This window comes from Lineus longissimus, chromosome 2, assembly GCF_910592395.1.
Source record: "Lineus longissimus chromosome 2, tnLinLong1.2, whole genome shotgun sequence".
In the NCBI taxonomy this organism is placed as follows: domain Eukaryota; kingdom Metazoa; phylum Nemertea; class Pilidiophora; order Heteronemertea; family Lineidae; genus Lineus; species Lineus longissimus.
This window is the reverse complement of record NC_088309.1, coordinates 18446058-18471618: the sequence shown is the minus strand read 5'-3', so window position 1 is coordinate 18471618 and position 25561 is coordinate 18446058. Positions and strand designations below refer to the sequence as shown.

General features: G+C 39.4%; 1 protein-coding gene across 3 annotated transcripts in view; it reads left to right on the top strand.

The window, feature by feature from the left end:
* Positions 1 to 25561, top strand: part of LOC135482715 (adipokinetic hormone/corazonin-related peptide receptor variant I-like) — a 134027-nt gene that overhangs the window by 75996 nt on the left and 32470 nt on the right. For all 3 annotated transcript variants that reach the window (XM_064763014.1, XM_064763013.1, XM_064763012.1), the window contains exon 2: positions 20515 to 20719. In XM_064763014.1, coding sequence (XP_064619084.1) covers positions 20515 to 20719 — 205 coding nt within the window. The remainder of the gene's footprint in view (positions 1 to 20514; positions 20720 to 25561) is intronic.

The following is a 25561-nucleotide window of genomic DNA, read 5'->3' as shown; positions in this document are numbered from 1 at the left end:
CATAAGTTCAATCTATCCTGAAACTTGATACAGTAGAGTCAGATTCGCTCCTCAATCTGGGCTACAACCTGAGCATTTCTGGCGGCAACCCATTTATTCACCTGGGTGGAGTAAGGCATGTTAGACAAAGAGACATGTCTAGAACCCGGTATGGAACCTTATCTAGCTCGATAGAGCCCCGAAGACCACTGCGGTTGCTTTGTTGAATAGGCTACTGGTTTTTACAGCAAATAAAGCTTTCCCTGTTTAGATGTAAATGCCGCTAAACATGCTATAATACTGATATTCACGAAGTTTAAGGCAGACTTCTTCATACGGCTTCTCTACCCAATTGTCAAATAAAACTTTATACAAAGTGTCTAGATGTAAACGCCGCTAACATACTGAAAGCCATTCCGTAGAAAAATATGTTATTAATGTGAAACCAGCAGACAGGACCCATATCTAAATACCAACAAGATCCCAAAGAAAATCATGTGAGGAGATGTAATGCAAAACCATTTAGTGTCGCAGCGGAAAAGTTGCATTCGTTGAAAAAGACCTGACGTTGATTTAGTGACTTGAATTGTGGCTTCTTACTCTTTAATCATATATTGGGTATCATGAATATCCTGAGCAATGATAGACATATCTGAAAGCTGCTCAGGGAAGACAGGGCATTGTCGATCGGATTAGCATTATTGCAAGTCATATTCCGCTAAAAGAATCGAAATCTTTTCTGAGTTGATTTCCATGTGATATGATAGGACTCGTTACCTGAAGCATTACTAAAACTACATTGACAACCCTTGCCAAAGCTAAACTGAACAGTCCATAATCGAATAACTCTCTTCGGCAATTTTCACCGCAATTGAATTATAATTCAATTTGCGGATAAACGTGCATCCAGCCGAATCCTGTGCGGTGCTTGCGGTGGAGTGGCTTTCGATATCGAAGAACAGAGCGATCAATCTCGTTACGTGATTCATTCATTCGGTGAACAGGAAGAAGAACTTCATCAAGTGTGCAAGGTGAATGATGCAGGTCTATATTGTGGGGTGAAACCAAACCACATGTCAACTCAAACAAGCTCAGCTATATTACAATATCTTATCTGCTCCTCGTTTCGTGTAATAGGCAAGTTTCGCAACCCCCACGAACGAAGAAGTACGAAACGGCGAAGTTATCAAGTCCTGTGCTGATTCATGTACTCGTCATTCATAAATCGTCCTCTTTACCTAGTTTTGTTTTAAAGTCGTCGATAAGGTACGTCATGTGCGAAAATCTGGAATGAGACCGAATGCATATGCATTGGAATTGACCCCTCAGTTTGTCAATCAAATCGAAATTGACTCATTCAAGAAAATGCCCATTACTTATTCTATTACATGAAATTGATACGATGTTCGACCTCCATTCGTTGTGTAATCAAGGATCTTCCCTGGAAATAAAATATTTACGCAATAAAAATGAAATGGGTTGGACTCCGTCATGTCCGTCCCTTCATTAATGTGTAATTTCTATCATGGTTTTTGTTGACGAATGCTTGGCTGAGTTGTCACCTGATCGTAGTCTCACAACGAAAATAGAAAACCTTGACACGTACCGAGTCCAATCTTTGCTTATAATCGTATTAGTGCGAGAGTTCTAAGCCCCAGCGTCCTGCTTCAGTCAACACCATCTCGTAAAACCACAGGATGTGCTTGCGGACGCATACCGAATATTGATGGTTTTCGAGGTTTCATTAATGCATAACCATAACGCGTTTAAGGGACGCACACAATCTTTTGTCGTCGAAAGAGTAACTTAATAAGAAAATTAGCCTTCACATTCGCCAGCTTTGTCAGTTCTTTTCGCCTCCCGACGCTGCAACGAGCTCTACTCTTTGATAAACTCGCGCATACAATCAAATATTGGAAGTGATCAAGGAATAAAAGTAACGTCACCAGTCTAAACTGTAAATTTTATTCAATAAGTGCTAAATTCTTTCTCAACCTGCTTATTTCATCAATAGATACCGAAATATGGTATTTTGAAATAAAGTGTTAACACAATGTTTGCTGATGTTTGCAACCATAGGTTGCTCTGTAGACCCGGTGTAGAAGTTTAAAATGTCCTAGGATAAAATGTCCGGGAACAAAGGATTCTATTATGCGCTGAGCTAGTGACGGTCATTGCCTATATAGAACCATATGCCATAATCTGTCAGAATACAATAGGCCCGGACACTTTTTCTAGGGGGGACACTTTTTACTTTTACACCGGCTTATTGAATTAGGGACTGATTCCAGTAAGAGCGACTTTCTTCGCCGCCAGAGTTTTCTATTTTTGCATCAAGAATTTCGCTGTAACGGCACCACCTTAGCGGAATCAGTCCTTTAAGTCCAAAAGTCCTTGCGCCGTACCAATGTCGTCTCGTCCCACTTTTAGTTCATACGATTTTTATTTTAGCGGATCACGAAATAATTAAACACAGCTTCTCAATTTTTAAAGGTTTGTTTTACCTATCACGGCCTAATCTTGCGATTTTCATTTTCGTGAATGATGTTATTCGCAAAAGCTGAAGTAATAGAACGCCCGTAAATATTTAATGGTTTATACGCTTTAATTCCGTTTTGCCTCGTGACGTTGCATTGTTGATTTCACAGTCATAAAACATTATTTCTAGCCGCTACAATCCCTGCTCTTGTGTAGGAATTACCTGCGTGCAATTGGCATCAAAACTCATTAGTTTTATTTATGTTTGCCTTAGCAACATTTGCAAAGCAATTGTTCGACTGATGTTCACTTTACTGAGCTAATTTTTTTTTCATTCGTTAATGACGACGTCGTTTGTAGTTAAATCTGATATTATTAATTTGTAAAGCAGTGTTGCGTGATTATTTGATGAAGTGATTATTGAATTCATCATGCTTCCTGTTGATTACAGATGCAACATGGATAAAGCATGTTTATGATATTTTTGTTGTTATTCGACTCATATTCCAACAAATGCAATCGTGCTACATTCACTCCGCTGCACATTACACATCTGGTAGAAGATTACAGATAAACTTTAGCAATAAAAATAATTGTCAGTTGTCAGGAATTTTATCGCTTTCTATAATTGCTTTCTTGCAATCATGCACGTCACCGTTTTACGTCATCTCATAAGGGACCGCTCGGTCAGGGCTTCTTTCATTGCAAAACCTCCGAATATTCCTTTACCTTTGTATTTCTCCCCTTCTCCGACCTAACATATATCTAATTCATAGTGCTTGATTTTGCCTTGAGTTTGATGAAGACAGTATTATAATCTTGATATGTGACGCCGGCCGACCTTGAATCGGGCCTAATGGATCGACCAATATCAGTATAATCCGGATAATAGTATTTGTTATTTCGCGATTTGCTAATGGAAAAATGGTATCACATTTGCAGCCATCTGTGAGACTATGAGAGGCTTAGGCTGAGGGAACGAACGTTATAGAATAATATAGTAAAGAATTAAAAATGCACGAGGCCTTTTTATTATTCATTATTTATTATCGGGCCATTATAGTGTTTGCACCAAAACAATGAAATATTTTATGTGCCATTATATAAAATAATGGCATAATCTTTGATAAAGTCGTTGATGACTAAATACGCTATCCACCTAGGTCAAGATTCATACATGTACATTTCGTGGTCGTGTCAGAAAAGAAGAATTATATTTCCTGTACATTTTAGTTAATGTATTGACATTAACTAAAGGGTACACAATAATCATTCTGTTTAAAAATTAAAAGTTTGAAAATGCAGAATTTACTGGCAGTATATAAATGTCTATCCTTCTTGGCCGGTTTGACATTTTTAGTGACCAATTCGGCATTTAGTTCAATTTGGTGCTATCTTCCTCAGCTATAGGCCCAGTGGACATAAAACCAGTGTTACTGAATAATGGGTTAACGCCAGATTAGTGTTGACGCCAAGTTACAAGTCACGTGTAGTTAGTGCCTAACTTTTTTAACAACCCTTTACATTATTCTGAAGGGAGAAGGATACTCTGAATAATGGAAGCATCCGTTTACCTGAACACGAAGGGGATTTGTTTCTCGTTAATAGGGCTGCTTACTTCCGCTCTGGAAACATTTGCATAACACGTAGCAGGAAATGGTCAGACTACAGTGCGAGAGCTGATTCGCATCCCATCGTCCCTTGCTGTGCCTTTAATTTCCTAAAGCTATTTCACATAGTTCTATCTCATTAGCTGATTATTAATAACTGTTGTCAACTTTTAGCTTCAAAATAATGCACTATCTGATTCTCTTTAAAAGGCCTAATACATCTTTTCGAATAGGCTGACTGGTAATGGATCGTATTTTGTCGCTGACATTCACTTATTTTTTTACGTTAGCAGCTTTTATGACGCCACCCGAATGAATAGCACAAACGCGATGTTTAATATGATGTACAAGCAGGCACGAATGCACAGACGGGGTCATGACCCCTTGTCATGACGTCATATACGCTGAGTACAAAACATCGCGCACGTGCTCAACAGAGCTTCACAATAAAAATATCTCGACTAAAAATCCGGACGTCCAATGACGTCATTGAAAACTTCGGGTTTCCCAGACGAAGCCCTATGGCACGTGACCGGAATTTGGTTCTGCAAAAATCATTATTGCAGGTTATGTTATAGCCTAAAGTCACAAAGAAAACCTGCCCCACAACGTGAACAGAATGCCAATGCATATGACATAATACATGCATTTTTATTATAGTCTTATATATAAAAATAACATTATAAGTATTCTGACACCATTACCACTAGATATTCGTGTGTCAAAGCAGATTCACAAAAGCTATGAAACCGCGGTGGTTGCCTGTCTTTTTGAGACAGCCTGCAGATCATTTGTTCAAAAAGGTTAACGTTTTCCAGGCACTGTCTTTGTAACAAGACACGACGACATTACACCAGCAGAGAAAAATTCCCAAAAATGGTCATTTTATTTTCCTATCATCATGTCATAATGATCACATAGAAGCTATTCTGTCTTGGTAAACACTGCCCTGAAGCTGAAAAGTACATCTCTCTGCAACGATGTCGAATCCTCAGCGACATCATTTGTCTCAAGACACACATCATTACCTGACGACAATTGGATCAGAAAGGCCACGGCGGTAGCTTACGGATATTGCTAACAAATATAATCCGGATAATAGGCCTATACTGATATTGATCGATCCATGACGCCCGATTCAGGGGCGGCAGGCGTCACAGGTCAAGATTATAATAATGGCTTTATCAAACTGAGGGCAAAATCATGCACTATGAATTAGACTGTGAGATCGGAGAAGGGGAGATATACAAACCTAGAGGAATATTTGGCAGTTTTCCAGGTTGAACGGTACTATTATGCGTTGTCAAGCGTGCAATCTAGCCGTGTAGTTTTTCCGCATCACTCGGCTGTATCACACGGGTGTGTGCGTGCATAAAATATCTTTCACTGTCCTTCGTCGGTGTTACGCCATTGCGTCACAACAGGCCTTCGAAGAGGCTACAGTGCAAACTCACAGACGATGTCTAGTCGATCAATCAAAGTAAAGCCAGTAGAATACATCCCCTTCAGCTTGTTTGTTCAGTCACAAAATCGCCAATAACCGCCTTTAGAAACATACGTTTAATGTATTGGTTATCAATTGTCTCAGAGTGAATATTGGTTCGCAAGATGGTTCGCTTGTTTTCGATTGAAACATCGGCTTATACCTCGATAAAGTCCTCATGGTCCTGATACTTCTCTCAGGTTGTATGCCCTTTACCCAGACAACGTGTTTGATTGTCTGGTCGAGGGTATGAGATTCGGGCTGGTACCGCTTGGTTGTTGCAAAGATGACCAAGCGAAATTAGGGTACCATATGCAGGACAGCAAATAAGCGCAGCTAAATACCCTCGGTTGGAGCGTGCATAATTAGAGATTTGTTTCACGTTGCAAAGTTTAAAAAAATCTGACCACGCAAAAATATCCAACGCGACTGCATAATTTATACAACATGTCTCAACGTAACATGACGGTACTGATTGTCGCTTGTCTAAGAGAGAATAATAATATATTATTCCGAAGGTCGACTGGCTTCCTCTCAAAGGTAAAAAATTGACTTATCTCAAGAACGCCAATCTAATCATTAAGTCTAAGGAACATTGTCCATTTTCTGAAACGAGGTGCCAAACGCCCAGTCGAGATTAGTGATTTTCTTTTATCCAAGACTTACAGGAGACAAAATCCTCTGGATTCTCCAGAGGAGATGTCCATAGACGTTTTGTATAGCACATGGTCTTGTATTAATTGATTGAGTAAAAACCTACTCAACAGTGAATAGCTATCTCTCCCAGGCACATTTCTGTTGACGTGACTATAAAATGAATCAAAGGTTGCTCATCGATCATCTTCATGGTGGAGTGCCGTCGTGCATAAGATGTTGATTTTCATATCAACTATACGCCTGTTTGAAATTAAAATGGGCTTGCCGTTAACTATGATGTTATTTATATATCGGCATGACCAATGCGCTGTAACCACTGGTAAACTTGCGGTGGGTAGCCTGGACGACGAGCTATAATACGAAGGACCAAGCACGAGATATGCCAGTGTAAAAGCGCTTCTTAATCGACTTTTAAAAAAAACAACGAGTTTCGCGTAAACGAATTGACTTCCAATGTTGTTATCAACGCGACTGTCACCGTCCGTGATCTCTTTGATAAGTGTGCAATGCAAAATGCTACATTAAATCAACCCAGGAGGGTCTTCGTTAAGTTACCAAAACCCTCTGCACTCAGAAGAAGGTTAACGAATTGACATTTGAAATTACAATTTGTAATGCCAAGTATTTTAGAATACAACCGTCATTCGTCGATATTATGCTACCAAATGTTCTTGGCCAATAGCGTAACTCGATTCACATCATGTGATTTCAAGTCATCACATCGTATCGGATCCAAAAAAGCATTAACGGATCCAAAAAAATGTCGTAACGGATCCTAAAATATACATTTTTTATATTTCATTAAAAACAAATTGTTTCATTATTTTCCTTTGGATTGATTTCTTTGCCAAGACATTTGGTTGCATAATATAGCAAATAGTGGATGTTTAAGGTCGTCCAATATGGAATTTTGCTGGACTCAGAAATGTCATGGCGGACTCTATAATGTCTCCCGCGGTCAATGGTTAGTTGCATTAAGTTCTCATTGATTCGTACTTAGTTCCTCAATCATTCGCCGTATTGGTCAGCGACATTGATTCGTGGAGAAATAGATAGATAGATAGATAGATAGATAGACGCGCCAAGAATATTGACTCCAGGTGACATTTATATTGGCGGTCTCTGATCGGATGCCTTGTGGCTGAATTCATATAGATAATCCGTTGGTCGCGAAGCTCTTTTAAGAGATAACCATTCATAAGGTGCACCGATAAATGCGTAAAGATTAGTTGCGCTGTCAGTAAACCTGAGAAGTATAGAGAAACCGTTAAAGGTTTATCAAAGAGCTCAAAAACCTTTATTTCTAAGTGTGTAGGCCTATATCTACCATGTTGATCGTGCCCATATGGATGTTGTGATTCGTCACTTGTCTGATAAATATTCCCGACCAATACAACAAAAATTAGCTACTTGTTTGATTGTTAGTAAGCATCAGCAAACGTTTAGAAAAATAATGAAAGGTGCGTGGGGACACACGCATGCATTGTCTGAAATTTACCCACTTTGACCAGCGATATTTGGGTATTTCAGCAACTGCTTATTACCATGATATAAAGTAGTTTCACGTGACGTCATCACCTGCCACACTGGAGGGACAGACAAAAGAAAGCAGGCCCAAATCACCAATACAGCATTTGATTTAGTTAAGTCAGGCATCAGAAATTATTGTTCTTCCCACCGTGAAAACACTCTTACAATGCCAAAAGAGAAATCTTCAACGTGTGAGAAATTCCATCCATGATGTATATGAGGATATACACACACAGCCACCTGTTCTCACTTCCAGGGCTTAAGGCTGGGTTCACATAGAACTATACTATTCGGGTATTCGGTGCACGTTTTGCCAGGGCACGCGGGTACCTGAAATCGAACAAGGAAATTTCACAATACCGGGTCACATAAGAGGGCACTATTCGAAAAGGTCGTATACCTGCGTATAGTATAGTATAGTGGGAATCGTGCGCGTTCGATTTTCGTGCAGCGTATACCACCCTGTTCAGAAGTGACCAGTGCATTTTAATGTTATCTATCACCATTATTAAACGATTTATTGCATACTATAGGATAAGTTAGAAACAACAGTACATGTACTCATTTTTACTCATTTTATTGCAATTTCTGAGTACAGGCCTTCATTACATGTTTTATTACTAATCAACTAAATGATTCTTTTAATTAACATCTGGATGATCCATGAGGTTTTTAAATGTCCTGTGGTACTCCCCCAAGAGAGGTCTCATCTTAAAGTGCTGCCGCACCCATTCTGCCTTTCTTTCTTTGGTCTTTGTGCCTGGTCAGCTTCATCCTCGGCTAAGAGGAGAAGAGCCAAATCTTCTTCGTCTGAACTGTCCATCTGATCGGCGCCAAAAGACCGAATACCGCACGCATGCTACCCTATGTGACTCGCCGTGCCCGTAAAGCGTATAGCGAATACCGAATAGCGAATATCGAATAGCGTATACCGAATACCGTATAGTTCTATGTGAACCCAGCCTTCTCAGAGCAAACGTGGTCGATTACAAGACGATGTTAGCGTGTGAAACAGACACTTGCTTGAGAAAGTTAGTATTATTTACTGGTCGTCTCCATGAAAATGGCACAGGCCACTGCTACGCAGCATCATCGACTGGAACAACAAGTGACAGTAGTACTCCTTCCCTTGCTTCATAAATTTTGCTTTTGAACCGAAACTACAGGATCGAATCGAGATATATTGATCTAATTTTGCTTCTAGAAAGATGCGGTTCATCCATAGTTGATAAGTGATTGTGCTTTTGGTCGTGTGTGGTCGCCCGTGTTTTGAGCAACCCTGTACAGCCATAGTCCAACCCTTATCATATCACAGTCACAGTGATCACATCCGGCAAGGAAGCGATCATCATCGCCAGCCGACACCTTCCGTCGTGTCTGAGTATGCTAGACAGGCCTATTCTATTATTATCTATCGTGATCGTCTGCGTTGACCTTTCGGAAAATTTGACAAATGCATGAATAAGGGTTTCAACATCATATTCATGTACAACGCAATTTCCGTCAAAAAACGAATGTGTCCCTAATAAGTTATTAGACCATATCCACAACTCCGTGGATATGGTCTATTGTTTTTACTGAGCCGATCGCCAGGACCCGAGGGATGTGGTTTTCGACACGTATCTCCGAAACTGCCGCACGGAACGACCTGAAATTTGGTTAGGTTACGTTTCATAACCTGCTAACGAACAACGTGTACTTTATTTTTGCAGCCGTTGCTTACTTTTTTAGTTTTCGGGTGATTTTTGATGAAAATCGCCGGTTCTGAACCGTTCCGGTAATAGCGCTGCCTCCCGCGTTTTTACCGATTAGGCAAGTTGCTCAACGTTGATCTGCCCCCCCCCCCGACCTGAACAGGTGGGAGAATACCCGCTACATGGAAGAGCCAACAGACATTTCGTCTACGCATTCTAGACTGGGTGAGTGTGAATTTTTCGTGATTGTAATCGCCCTCAAATTTGTGTTGAAACACTGCATCAGACAAAATTAACTCATCAGAGGTCAAGAAAAGGATCTTAAGAATATATATTCGCTGTTAGTTTGGGTGATTATAGGGAGCACGTCCATTTTTTGAGGCAAACTTGTCATCCAAAAGTTTCCAGATCCCCGCAATGGCGGATATACATTCATCAAAAAAATCACGAATTCGGGCAAGTTTAATCAAACTGTGCGCCTTAAACACCTAAGAATGTCTCAAAATCACCCAGACTCTACACATGAGATATACCCTCACTGAAAATAATTGCTGAAACCTCGCTTAACGTGTCGCGAGTGCTGAAAGCAACAGTTTTGGAGATCGTTTTTCTGTACATCCTGCTCACTCCTGTAGAAATGTACAGTAAAGCACGTATAGACGTGCAGTGTAAATGGACACACGAATGAATACACACCTTCTGAAAATATTGTCAGCAAAGGTGATAAGTGTTTGTTCTGAATTATGACAATGAAATTCATAGACTATTAGCAGGTAGTCAGTGTCTGTTGGTCTGAATAATGAATGATAAAACTTCTGGTGAAGTTAAAATATTTCCTCGCTCTGTTTTACAGCCTGACGGGGATGATCAGCATCTGTTCTGTTCTGCGACCGCATCAGTCACGGATATAGGAGCCTTGACCACGAGGAGCTGATGAGGCAAAGTCGTATAACCGTCTTAACCTTGACATCGGTGCAGTGCTGAATTTGCCGTCCGAAGACAAACCAGTATAATATTCCAGCCGTATTTCGTTCTTTTTCACTGTACTTTTACTTCAAAAAGACTGAATAAATAAACCTACTGTGGCAGTTAGTTTAAAAAGATATTATTGCATGTTACGTTTTTACTCTTAGTGCTGATCGGTCATGGACTCATACCCCTTGGGCCTGGCCGTAACCTTGCATACTGGTTGTCTCGATGCCGTATGCTATGACCATGTATATATCTACTGGACTGGTTTGTTGCACCATGTCGAAGGAATTTTATGTAGAGATCAAGACACTTCCTTCGCATCACAATCTACACCTCAAAAGAATGGTTGTAAAAATCCTTGCCATGATTCCCGGTTGCCCCTATGTTGTGACCATGCATGCATCAATGGCCTGGGATGTCGCAACCTACACTTCAAAGGAATGCGAAATCTAAATCACATTTATTTTTTGTCCCCAGGTTGTGACTTTCCTAACAGCAATTGCAGACCATATCCCTGGTGATAGTGTTTTGTCATCTTAAAAATGAGCACCAGGACAAAGCACCAAAAACCTGCCACTTAAGATCAGATCAGAAGTTACCTACGTGGTGCCAGTACCCACAAGTGCATGATTGACACCTAGATCATTTGAAGAAAAAATTGGCAGCAGAACCATGTGTGCATGGAGGGAGGTATTATAATATAAATACTGTGGAGACGCAATGTATTATTGGTCGTCCCAACATTGGGAGCTTTCATCCCCACCAGCCATATCAGATGGCCAACTGGTTTCCCTCACTCGACCAGAAAACTCATCAAAAGATACGAAAGATGTTGAGATTCAGATTACATTTGCTTGTTGTCTGCTGGATTCTGACCATCCATGCTGAGTTGTTGCAGTCCCAGAACCATCGCTAATTCTAGTATTTATGATGCACCTACTGTCACAACCTAATTCAGCTGGTTATTCAGGTTATCTGGTTATATCCTGGTGCAAACCTAATTTCTCAACATGACAAAATACTTTCACCAGGGATATGGTCTGCAATTTGCTGTTAGGCGAATTGCCCAATACTAGTTTAAATTGCCTTTTGAGAATAACGTTAAAATGCTCCTCAAAGTTGTACAGGGTTTCTGTGTATACGGGAGTCATCGGGTGTACCACAAAATATGCACATGTGCGATCATTATTCAACATACATGTATTCTGAACTACTGAACAGAAACGAAATTAGGAGACACAACGCTATCGTCATTGATGAGAACCCCCTAACCCGAACTCCACAGTAGTATAACACACACAATCCTTGTACACGTGTATCTTATACACATTGGACACACTGACTGATACCCTGAGCCATCTTAATGCAAATGTCAGTTGGCACATTCCGGGGGACGTTTAATCATACGACTGATTTTGCATTAGACGCCGAGGAGATTTATCGCTAGCTAACAATAGTATATCCATGTATCATTTGTGGTATATCATTGTCATTATTATGACCATGACGGGCTGGGAAATGATACTAGATGGTAAACTCATGCTGGATGCCCAAAATAAAATGAATTGACAGTCTGAATTGAGCAATATTGAACGTCAGTTGAATTAGGTTACCGAATGAAAATATAATTTGAACTGGTCACAAAACGCAGTTTTCTTTGATGAGACACCCCCACCCACCTGAACTCCACAGCAATACACAGCCCTTGTCTATTGTACACATCAGACACACTGACTGGACCATGAGAATGCCTGCTGCGTGAAATGCCATGTTGTCGAAACCCAACAAGAGGGATCGCTCACGCTAGCATCGGTAATTGTCTGCGCTTAGGAAGGAAACTTTTATGGTTGCGTGTAGGTATAGCTTGTAGTTTAATTATGGCACACGAGCTCCTTGGTTGCCGTGACCCAATAGATGGACGCGCTCAAACAGTCTGGCTGCTGCACTACCGGTCCTCATCCAAGCAGTGTTCCGTTCGACCAATAATGGCCTAATGTCAACAGCATCAATTTGGATTACGCTCTCCTTTGTCTCTCTTCAAACATGTATTCAAAAATATACTGAAAGAAACATGTTCTAAAGACCAGAAGTGTCAATCTGTTGCTTGTAATGTTTCAAGGATATGCCGCCAATGCAGCCCTTGATGGTCGTTGTGAACGCCAGTATAAATAGCGGCTTCTTATGAGAGCTTTGGGTCTTGAATGGCGCAATTAGTCCGCCGTAGTGGGACATGAAAAATAAACTCGACTGAATAATTGATCCAATGAAATACATTGCTTAGATAATGTTTCACGTGTTTGTTATCGTTATAGCTACATTTCAGGGTTTGTTTTATGAAATTCGATAGAGAGATAAAGGGGCAAAAAATACGAGATTTCAAAGATCAAAGTTCAAAGTCCAAACCATGATAGCCTACTTTTTGACGTATGGTGAAGGTATTTATTGAAAGTCCCCAAAATCCCAAGTCATCCATTTCAATATGACGTGGTCATCGCAGAAGTGAAAAATCAGTGTGCCACCCATTTAAAGAATACAGTAAGAGCATATTTTATTTGATGGCTTGATCTCTATGCGTCGATTCGAACTGGCCACGTCAGCATTGTCAAACCAGTTTCAAAATGTATAACCAACCAGGTCCAATATCCTGAGTCTTCGAATTACGTCCGTCTAGTTCACCACGTCCAGAAAATGTAATATCCGCAAAAGAAGATGTAGATCTTCCTTCCTTAGATTTCTTTTCAACTGAAGGATTGTAATCTTGTTTATTAGATATCGCATAAAAAAGTATGTGAATCTATCCAACATGCCCTGAAAATAAATTGCTTGCCATCAAATATGACTTCGATAATATATTGGTCGCTGACTGCTTCGAAGTGAGACAAAAAAAGATAAACAGCAGCTCGAAGGAAAAAAGATGTCACCTCCACGGCCGGCACTATAACGATATACGCGGGGCAAAAAATTGATTCCCATGGCATACGACAACAAGAAAATCCTTTTTAACAAGGTAATGTGATCCAGAAAAAAACCTTGCGGTTTCCACTACACGTAGGATCAACGATATCAGGGTACATTTTTAAAGCAATCAGTTGGACTATTTGGACCTGTCAGAAATACCCAGCCTGGCCTCGAGTACGTGACAAGAGGAAAACGTCATCTTCAGCTGGGCGGATGGACTCGGCTAGCACGCTTGAATAATTACCAATACGGTCGTAAAAGCGAATATCGTTTACATGTATTTCTGGTAACATAAGGACATGCATGTGTACATGTATTCCTTCGATTGTTGTGACCCACTATTATATAATAATTCCTCTTATACATTATTTTTTGTGAATCGACTGTGATAATTTTTGGTTCAACAGAATTTGTCATTTTAATTGATTCGAACTATCCAGTGTTTGTCACAAATACGTATTACCTCTCATCAGTTGCGACCTACGAAAGGCCAAATACCATCGTTAGTATTATCACTGATTATAGATATGTCATGTTGCGTGATCTGATGAAAGATCGTGTGGCTAGGGGGTTGAACAATATTATTGTTCATTAGATCTCGCCACGGGAACTTATTGATAATAACACGAAAGGTGGTCTATGACATGGTCTTGGACCAGTGCGACCTATAAAATGCACGTTTCACCTTCCGACAAGCATCTGTTGCATCATGCCAAGGCTGTTTTGCCTTTTCTTGAGTATCCCTGAAGAGTTTGATACCACTGAAAAAGATTGCTCACAACGGATCAAGCCGCCAACGAAGATATATGAGCGCCCTTCTCACCTATATCCAAAACTGGAGACATGATAATCAAGGTAAAGTATTAAGTTGTCTACTTGAGGCCAACCAATACTCAGGTTACTCAAGGTTGGATTCGACGTGTCAGCACAGAAAACAGATAGAAAGTAACAAGAAAATTGGGCTTAAGAGCGAAAGACATTGTTTAAGACCCAACTTTCAGCGAAGCTTCACCTGTTGATATTTACATGTAAGCAGATTTTTTACATTCATGCCCGCAGTCTAATCCGGAAGTACATGTTCTTCTGAAGAAACCAATGAGCACACTTCTGCGCTACTTCGCCATTGGTCATTTCTGGCCAGTTCAGAGTACGGATCCGAGGGGCACTGGTCCAGCATCGAACTTGAGACTTCCCGGTCATCCGCGTGATAAGGTTAGACACGCTTTCATTTTTACCAACGTGCTTCCCACATGGCAGCCAGTAAGAAAAAAATGACACGAGCCTGATCGCGCACATCATTATCAACTATTCCCTATTATCTGATCAGATTAAGCAAATCACTGCTAATGAAAACAGGATTTCATCCCATTAAACAATATATCGACGTGCGGCGGATCATGCGAAAGTTGTTCTTAGAAACTTGCAATAACATTGAGCAAGTGCGTGTGATTTGATTTAGGTGCGTGCATGTATCTATGTTTTCCGGGTCCTAGTGTTCCCTGGGTTATCTCCCGGGTTATATTTTCTCCAGATGTGGAGAAGGTTTTATGTCCTCCGATCGGGTGTGGTGCTCCCCGTTTCAGCCTACAAATTTCATTTGCAGTAGTTCTTTATGCACTTTTTATTCAGGGGGAAATGGTGGAAAGAAACCCTGGCCCGCCAATACCAATATTCCTAATCCTACCACCTCTCGGATTCCCGCCGTATAACCCTGCTCCTCATTCTCACTCAAGCTGAAATATAAAGCCCTCAGCCTGTAACCAAGACCAAACACCATCCCTGACAATTTCCGCAGCAGACTTCTTTAAAAGCCATGAATTGGTATTTTATTGTATATAGGGGGGCAAAAGGAACCGGGACACATATATGGATGACCACATCCTGGTATATCATGACAAACACGTAAAAAAAACTATCTTTTAGCGTAAACCCTCTCCTATGCCTTAAGATGTTTCCATGCAATGTATTTAGTTATCAGACACAACATTAGCATTGATTACTTAATCGATTTGCTGCATTTGCCATTTGATATTCAGAACATAAACTGCATGATAAAGTGATTATTTCCTGCTGTCAGAATAATAAACATCGATATCGTAACAACAAAAAATAAAACTTACATTAAACATTAGAAATACCCGCTTGTGTGGCTTCATATCTTTAGCCAATGTCTGTGACGACCTGTGCACACAATAACATTTAAATAACACTACTGTTCATGGTGTGTAAATAGCCAATTATACACCTTTCCAGAAATGGGGCGCTGAGTGTCCGAAATAATGATGTCATAAGGGGAAACTAGGCCTCATGGTGGAGGGACAAAGGAGATAGCCATGGTTGACCAACTCACTTGAATGCCTTTGATGACGGACAAGGGGGAAAAATTAGTTCCAATGCAAGCCACCAATTTCGGGAAGCATGTATAACAAATGCAATATATTGCACCCCAAGAGGGCTCTTGAAAATGGCACCCGATACCGGTATTCACGAGGATGTATCTGTATATTGTATTGTACAACATCTGTTAGTAATTTTCGTACCACAAATCATCGGAATCTTCCGTTGTCATGTACCCTAACTGAAAAGTTATGGAACCAACGTTCACAAGGCAACTAACTTTAAAGGCCATAACTCCAGGTATTTTGCCATTTCCTGCTGTAAGACGTTTTCAAAAGTGCACCTAACAATTTATATAATACAGAAAACCCCATGCAATTTGCTCCATCCATTTTGAAGATATAGCCTTTCAGGTGTTTGACAACTAGATCACCTAATCAGGCTAGCAACTGGCTTGTTAGAGCCAGGCGGCGGGTTCACCAAAATTGTGATGTAGATCAGGCTATTGCCCTACTTGGGAGGACACATATAAATTAATGCTCTTAAAATTGATATATGAAGTCTGTTTTTCATTGACATTTTCAATGTTCAAGTATGAAAGCATACCTTTGCCCATAATAAATGAGTTTATTGTATTCCAAAAAATATTTTAATTAAATATTTTAATTTTTTTTGGAAAACCGGTTATATTTATTTTAGAAGTCAACTCTCACATCTAGAAAGTGTTATTTGAGCTAATTCATGAAGTGGGCAAACAAAATCAATGCCAAAAAAAACATAGACCCCACAAATATGGTCCAATTAGGTTTTCTAGACAATTTAGGCAAATTTATAGAACTTAATTGATTTTTCAAATTCGATTCTTTTTACAGAAAATTGCATCAAATACATCAATTTATACAATACTTAAACTATCATAATGTATTTCTAATTTAAAGCTTCGATATACCTTATAATAAGGTAAGGTAATACAGACAAATTTATACTATTTATAGTAAGAAATCCAACATCAGCCTGATCTATGTCAGTAAACCTGCCGCCTGACTTTACTTAGAAACCTAACCAAGGCTGTTACATAACATGTAAACAAAGCCGTTAATTTGCTATATCTCTGGACTGGGTTCTTCAATTTTGATCAAACTTGATTTAATGCGGAGCTTTAAGTCCAGTGTTTGAGGATTTGTACATGTCATGCAATCATAAAAGCAGGAGTCATGGCCTTTAAGTAGATCAGCATCTAGCATTGCCAGGAGCAAAAAGTAAATATAACTACTAACTTATTGTTCCAGTGTTTTTAATGAGAACTTCTCAATTAATTCCATCCCTTGCAAAGCCATCATCATATTAAAAAAACTGGTCATAAGCAGCAGAAACGTGTGCCTGTAACGTCATTATCTTGATAATGGTAAGATTGTATGATAGCCGTAAACACCAGTGATGAACTGATCATGCTCCGAGCGGCATTGTACAGGGAAGTAATGAAAAAGTCTATTATCGTTGATATCACGTATACACATGTGTTTTTTACCAGTCCATCATGTCGGTATAGATTAAGTCATACCACCGACGATGACTTGACATTCATTTTCACCACGATCAGGATTATATCGTAAAAAGGCAACGATCTGGCTTTTTCGAAATATAAGCCAACAGAGACAACTAATGATATCACCACGCGATCAGGATTATAAAGTTAAAAAGGCACCGACCTGGCTTACTCGAAATAGCCGAAAGAGAACCTCACTGTCACCAAAACCGCGATGGTTAAGCTATTAGACCAAATCCGAGGCGTAGCCGAGGTTTCGGCCAATATTTTAGCTCCAGCCTCGCGTTGTTGGAGAGACAATCAATACCGACAGTAAAGTATCAATTTCTATTCTAAAACATTTCAATCAAATAACGAATAATGTGGTTTTAAATGCTTATGAAATGCTTTCAGATTTTGCACCAACCCAAGCCGTTATGGTTGCCTAACCATTACAGCTGAATTGAAAACGAGGCTTCATTGGCGCATAGTGCATTACACTGTAATGTGCGGTCGGTTCATTGTAAACCCAGTTGTTTAAAGTTGACCACTGAATGATATCATGAAGTTCTTGAGCTTGGCTGTTCTGAATTATTACGCAGGCACACACAATGATCACGATTTTTGAAGTCCGCCAACTGCTTCTTGCGGAAGAAATGTCTTCTTCAACAGCGTAATTCCTCCTTTGTGCCCAAGCAAGACTTCCGGCATCATATGGCATCAAGACAGCGCTATTGCTAAGACTTTTTTAATTTTGTCATCGAAGAAACGGGCTGACATTTGTAACCAATATACAATATACAGTAGGAACGTATTTAAGAAGTGCGATTAGAGATGTGTCAAATGATATATACTGCAAATATATTCGCAGATTTCGTGAATAGTCTCGAATCGCAAAAAATAAAAATTGCGTTACATTTTTCATTCTCGAAAAACGAAAAGAATTATGAAATCAGCCAAACTAAATATCGTTAAAATAACGTTTTCTTTCAGGATTTTCCCGAATCGCAGAAATAAAAAGGCACTAAGGTTTTTTCAGTTTACAGTCAAGAAGCATAAGTTGAGATGATATATAACGAGAGAATGGAGGAATTAGTTAAGACATGCTGCTAAGTGAAAACTTGTAAGGGGTGGTATACAGCGTGGGCAGATGACTTATTTTCAATTCGTCTTGCTGAAAGGGACTACATCAATGATTGTGCGTTTAACAAGAAAGTGCCCGAGGAAAACGGACGGAAAGATCAGAACCTTTGTTTGGTCGGTTAACACCACCTTATTTCTTGTTCGCCTTTCTGGGCATTGATCGCGCGCCTTGGGGACCTCGTATAGACGGATCGACTTCGATATTTCCACACTGTTTGCGCTAATAAACCGCTTTGTTACCGGAGAATTCTTAAAATTACTTACTTTATTGCCAGGTCTGAGATAAGTGTAGTTTTGGGCATGTCAAGTGAACTGCTTTTCAGCTAGAAGATCAGCTTCCTCTTGCTCGCTCTCACATTTCCTCTGGCTGTTCGGTTCGTGCTTCAGGCGAATTTCAAATGTGGAACTATGACATGTCGATGGTGCGTTTATTTGCTGGTGCGTTGGAAATGGGACCTTATGTGATTTCAAGAGTCGCCCTAAACGTACTCGAGGTGTCGGGATCGATAGAGCTCAATAACCGCAGCAGCTCATATTACTGTCGAAGTAGAGCCTCGTTTAAATTTGAGAATATTGTCACGAAGCAAAAATCAATATATAATTCCTTTCAACACCAACATTATAAAGAATGGAAGAAATCTTCACAAGCCATGTCCATGCCTTAATGTGCAATGTGGTGAAAAGGACGTGTCGGTTTTGCATAAATGTTTGTACTTACCGGTGGCACGGTTTTGTCACTGTTGCAGAAGTTATGATGGACAGATACAAAAGGCAATAACTATATGTGAATGTGCTTCTTTCTTGTGTTATTCCCATTAGGTGCCTTTTGCGTTGCATTTAAGCCATACTCATGTTTTGTGTCATTGTGTGCATTTTGCGCGAAGTAATATCAATTCCAGTATTCTGAGGTAAGCCGTTAGAAAATTTTGCTATAAGTGTTTTTTGATTCGTGACATTCTATGGGCAGTTGCGAAAGTTATGGACAGTAATGATAACAATTGTTAATGGCAAAATGCATGAAGTTATGCTCCATTTGTGATATCCCATTGGTGCCGTAGCTACAGAATAATGGCATTAGTATGTGACATAGCGAGAAATTACCGTAAACCGCAAAAGCTTCACCCCATCTTTGCGATTCGATAAAATTCCTGAAAATATTAAAATGTTGTTTTGTTTTGGCTGATCACGCATTGTTTCAGTTTTGCGAATAATTTGATTCGCGAAATGGAAAGACCCGATATTTTTACCGCAAAAATAAGACGCACGCGAAAATTTGGTCCTTTTACAGTAACAGCTTGTTAAAAGACGTGTTGGCTTTGTTTTATGCCAGGGCAGGAGGCTGCAACATCAATCATTTTCGTTATTAGTCCCATGCAGCTTAAATAGGATGATGTATAATCAATATGACTATTATTACTTTAGTTTTTATATTTTTTCGTTAGTGCACCTGTGGTATTCTCAAGATAATAAAATTTATTACTGCCGGAAACTCTATTGAGCAGCCGTAGCATTTGTTTGGTCCTTGAGTCGTTGTGCCGCGGCGGTCTGTCCCACCTGATGTGCAGCGGATCAGCAATTGTGTAATCCTTTTAAAGCTCAGAGAGGAGAAAGAAAGCCGTTATCACTTTAAGCATAAGATGTTTGACATTTTGTAGCGACTGGTTTTGCATCGTTGTAAAGAGAAGAGAAACCATTATCCCAGCCTCAAACCTACTAAACGAATCTTCATGGGCTCATGGTTTATTGACTTTATTAAACTTCAGGTTCTTTGTTCTTGTTCTGGCGTCAGATGAGTGGTGACTCGGGCATCTGCGCTCGCCCTCTTCCCGCGAGCATGTCCAAAAGAGTTCTGAACCCGCCACTAGTATTCGTACCTAATCTAGGTCTAGACTCACATTGTTTTGGTTGTCTCCTTAGTCATAAGCGTGATATTCAACCCTATTTTTATCATTTGTAAATTCCTTACATCAGTCAGAAAGCGAAGCTGCAATGCCGAGTTGAATAATCGAGTTGAGATTCTGGTGCACCTTATACAATCGACAGTTTGAGGGCCGTGCCGTATTTCGTCAAAAATTATCACAAAACCTCGCACTTAAATCAAGTTTGTAGTAGCAGTGCTAATCTTTTCAATTTCTTGTGTATTTCCAGAGCATCATATTCCATCTAGTCGCACATCCGGTACATAAGGGTTATAACCAATGTGCAACATTCGGTTTCTACCCAACCCCAGCTCACGAGCTTGCCTACCAGCTTTTCAACGTCATCGCCATCTACGTCGTCCCTCTGCTCGTTATTGTGATATCGTATACCCTTATTCTTTGTGAAATGTCCAAGAGATACCGCCAGGGTCGAGGTAAGCCATTATTTCTAAATCTGCTTTGTTTTTTTGACTATTCGAGGAAGTGGTCACAGAGAAGAGGCGAGACAACATTGATCAACCTAAGTTGTTGAGCATGTCATCCGGGAATAACGTTTTGTTTCATCGAAATCCGTTACGTGATAACTGAAATACAACAGTTTTAGAGATGGATTGAAATGCAGTGCGATATAGCTTACATGTACGTTTTATTTGTCCGAAATATGCTAATTTATGTGGTGATGTCATAAAACGTAAGAGACAAATGTAATATTTATGTCATCTAACACATACGTGCCTGGATTTCCCGAAATAGTGTATTACCCTTTTCGGCACATTTACCTCAATATCAACTGATTACTTGAAAGGTTGCTTATTATTTATAGATATGCCCCCCTTGTTCTCAAATTAAACTCTGAGGAATTGAATACATTTATAATCAAGGTCAATTGTTAAGCGTTTTCAATTGTTCTAAATATTTGGTAAGTCTCTAATAAAGATCATTTCTAAACCCATATTTACCCTAAAAGTCAGGTCGACGACCTCTTTCAAAGAAGGGTGAACTACTAACTCCTAGTAATGGTACATAAATGACGCTGATCAGTTCTTTATTTCCCGCAAATGGCGGAATAATATGACCCAAGAGAACAGACTCAGCTGCCAAAAGGTCACCAATTACTAATGGGTTACAAAGATAACAACTGCTTTCATCATAAACTGCATGGGGAAGAGCGCAATTTTCAGCGAAAGCGGTCTGTGGTATGTTCTGGTCTATTATTCGTACCCTTCGTCTATTATTCGCCTGAGTAAGGAATAAACTAAAGATAATCGGTGACCTGATGGATGTTCTCTCATTAAGTGGATGTCTTATCCTGCAGAATCCCACTCAGGCAATCTTGATCTTGGTTCGCGTATATGAATAGTGTGAGCAATTATACGTGTCTCATGCCTGAAGATGTTCCTATCTCTACATAAGGTAGATGTTGTTGGCGATGACAATCTCGAGAGTGCTCCCCTATGACGCTAGGGAAGTGTCCAACATCTGCTGCGTCGCCGTTAAAGGTGAATTGACGTTTTCCACGAAATTTGATATCATAATGATAATAAGCATTACATTAAAAATTGCTCTGCGGAAATTGTGGAGTTCGTAATTCATGCAAGCTGCCCGTCATCCGGAACAAGACGTCATACCTACATGTTATATAGAACCGAGCCGACTATCGCGTCTGATATTAAACATCAAAGAAAAACTTCTTCACATGTGAATCACCCGCATGATTTCATGGTAACTGATTTTTGCCGCATTTGTCCTCAATATATTTGTTTTACGGTTCTGACTGAGATCGAAGTATTTCCTGAACGAATAATGTGAAGGGAGGCACGCCGAGCAATTCACGTTGGAACTAACGCGACACTGCAATTGAGGTGAGTTAGAATCTCCGACCAGTGAACAAACTTGTGAAAGACATCCAACTCCTCAATTGCATGTGTCGCGCAATAAATGTTCTTTTTTACAGAATCTTGAATTAGTTCTATCTATTCCTATTGTCATCTATCATTTCTTTTAGTGTTTTATGGCATCATGTTTCTTCTTCGCTTCGCTACATTTTTCCGGTGTTATCACCAACAACAAGAAAACATCTCTTTATATCAGTGATGGGCAGACATTCCTTAAAATCGAATTAGTAACCTTACAGTAGACGGGATGGCTCTCAGCTAACGATGTGTTACGTCTCACAATGTACTTATTGGGTTGGATTAAATATAGATTTAGCGAGCAAGCTCATTTATATTTGGTTAGCGTGGAAAGAGCTAGTGTCTATTGTTCATTCAAAAAGCGATCGTCTTATTTGAAAAAAGCACATCGCAGCTCCCGATGAACATCCATCTCCTTTTTATTCGTATCATTGATAATCAAAGCTTAACGTACCATGAATAATAAACGTCACCAAGATTTCATATATTCTTATTGTTCGCGTTTCTAAATGTTCTGACATTTGTAGTGTTTTTCCGTTGCTGCGTTATGCTATCGTTAATGAACAATAATCCCCTGAAATCTCATTATAATAGTAACAGTGTCCTTTTCCCCCTGAAATATCTCGATCGGTGGACTTGAAACAAAAACTATCCCAGTTTTAGTCAATGTTGAGGTAATTGAGTGAGGCAGTTTTCCCGGGACAATTCCAAGCAAGTTCATTACCAGAGGCTGAATTGGAGATCTCTTTGAAGGTATTAGTTTAATCAAAACGCGATTGATGTGCTATTGGATTCATCTTCAAGCAGTTATTAATAGATTGAATTATCCTATTGGGAATGCAAATTATACCCGATAGCGCAAGGGAAGGTCAAAGCACAGATTCTTTCTCGGGTAAATCTCGGTCAACTATAATGTGCAGATATGGACCTTACAAAACATTTTTTTCCGTGTAGCTATGTTTACGGATACTTATTATCCTTGCAAATATAGCCGAAGTCCTCCCTAAAGGTAAGAAAGCCCGTAAAGAAAAATGTGTTTGCATCTAAGACATAATCGCAGGTCCTCATTTCAGAGCCTTTCGCCTTTCTGTTAATCCATCATCTATTTCAAAAGCGTAATCTGAATTGTCGCAGCGATATTTTTTAATCAATCAAGACAAAGGTTGCGACATTTTGAGCGTTCGTTTCTCTTGCGTGGGTAGCCATTATAACACATTAAGCCGTTTTTGCAGAAGAGCGAGGTACAAAATTGTGTTTTTACATGCATCTAGATTTTTCATGCGGTTATTTATCACTTGAACCCAGAAGTTGTACGTGACTAGGTAAACTTGTCACCATCCTGAGATCAGGTTTTTGATACTCCTACCTCGTATACAAAAATATCAAGATACTCCTACCTCGTATACAAAAATATCAAGATACTCCTACCTCGTATACAAAAATATCAAAATACGGAGTATACATGTATTTCAAATCACTGGTTATGTCAGGATGCCTTGTCACTTGCTGATTATCTCAGAGCATAACTCTTTTTGGGCGAGAGCTTTCCCGAAACATCTTTTGATTACGATTGCAGGATAACTTAATGAGATTCGACGAAACAGTATTCTGATAAAAACAGCAAAAACTACATGTACTTCATAACAATTATCGAGGGCGATTTGATATCACCTAAGGCCGCAAAGCAGTTATTGAACTCGAAGGGAAGTTTCTCATCTGGTTTGCCAATAACCCTTTTTCACACACATAGAAAAGAATTGGCGTAATACCTGAGAATCAAATAACTAACAGCCTATAGAAACACACCAGATGAGAAAGTGAATGATAAATTACGCTTCAGCTACTAAAAAGCTTTATTAGCATTAGACATTTATTAAATTAACCAGAAGGCAGAACCTTCAAACCAGAAAAGGGGAAAAGGGGTAAAAACAGACAAGGAATGACAATTTTATCATCACCAATGTGAAAATCAAATTATTTGCTAATGTTTTAGCAGATTTCTTGAACACCATGATTCTTTTAAGATCACACAGGTTACTACTACTCATTATTAACTTAGGCCATCCGAAGACCGTTGCAGATGTACCAGTCAGCATGCGTGAAGTCTCGGAGAAACGAACAAAGTCATCTGTATAATTCTCTGCCACCTTCGAAAGCTTTGGCGAGCATAAAGACTCATCCGACAGTTATCACTATCAGAGAAATTCGTGAGGCTAAATGCGGATATTTTCTTTTTAGTTTTGTGATCTCAACGTTTTTATTCTCAAATTTATTAGTGGCACATTTTATTTCAAATGGTGCATTACTATTACTCTGATTTTCATGCGTTCTACATGCTGTTACTGATTAATAACATCTAATAGCCACTTTGCTGAAATTTACACTAAATAATGTATAACATGTCATCGTATGTGGAAAAAACTTTGACACTTTATATCAGTCCATCTTCTACATATAAACTTTGAAGTAAAAAAACATTTTAAATTTGTTCTGAATAACCCGATATAGATGACAATGTTTAATATTTTGATAAAAAAACTGCCTTGATACCACAGTGTTGTAACACCAACATTTCACATGGCACTTGGCACTTGGATGTTGTCGTTGAAGATAATCCTTGAGGCGTCTTATTTGCCTTGTTTTTCAATAGACGCTCTAACTGATATTTTTTTCGGTGAAGAAGTTTTTAATAAAACAGCAGAAACTTTTCGTTGACAACCCTTACTGCTGACAATAGCAATCTTACTTCCTTGAAAGCCCTCGATAGAAATTCGTCATTGTGCTTGATAAAGTCACATAAAAAGACTATATGTATAAGCTAATAAAAGCTTATTTTACTGGAGAAGAACATGTATTCATTCTATTGGAAGTTTTACAAAGACAGATCCATCTTCAGACAACAGAAGCAATGTTTTCGTCTGTCAACCAAATTATCTCGTCGATTCTTTTTCAAGCCGCGATTTCTTTTTCACAAGATTCCTCCTGGCAAGACATGAGCACTATTGTGATTCTCAAATATGATCTCATGCAACATAATGATGTTTGTCAAAAACACGAAAACCCTGCTGATGGCTTTCGATACGATGGTCTTTGTAAAACGATACTGTTGACAAGAAGAACAACTGCCTTATTATAACGCCACAGACTGTAAATAGTCCATAAGAAGTTAGGATTAGGGACCAGATGGTGTCTTCCCTTGTTAGATCCATCATGTTTAGTATTCGTCAATTCAGCGAAAAGTACTGGAGAGAGCAACTTTGTCGTGCTCAGTAAACTATGCCTTTCAAATCTCATGAAAATCCGTGCCCTTTTCTAGACGCCCATTATTGATGAGAAAGAGAAGAGCGTCTGATATGACAATCC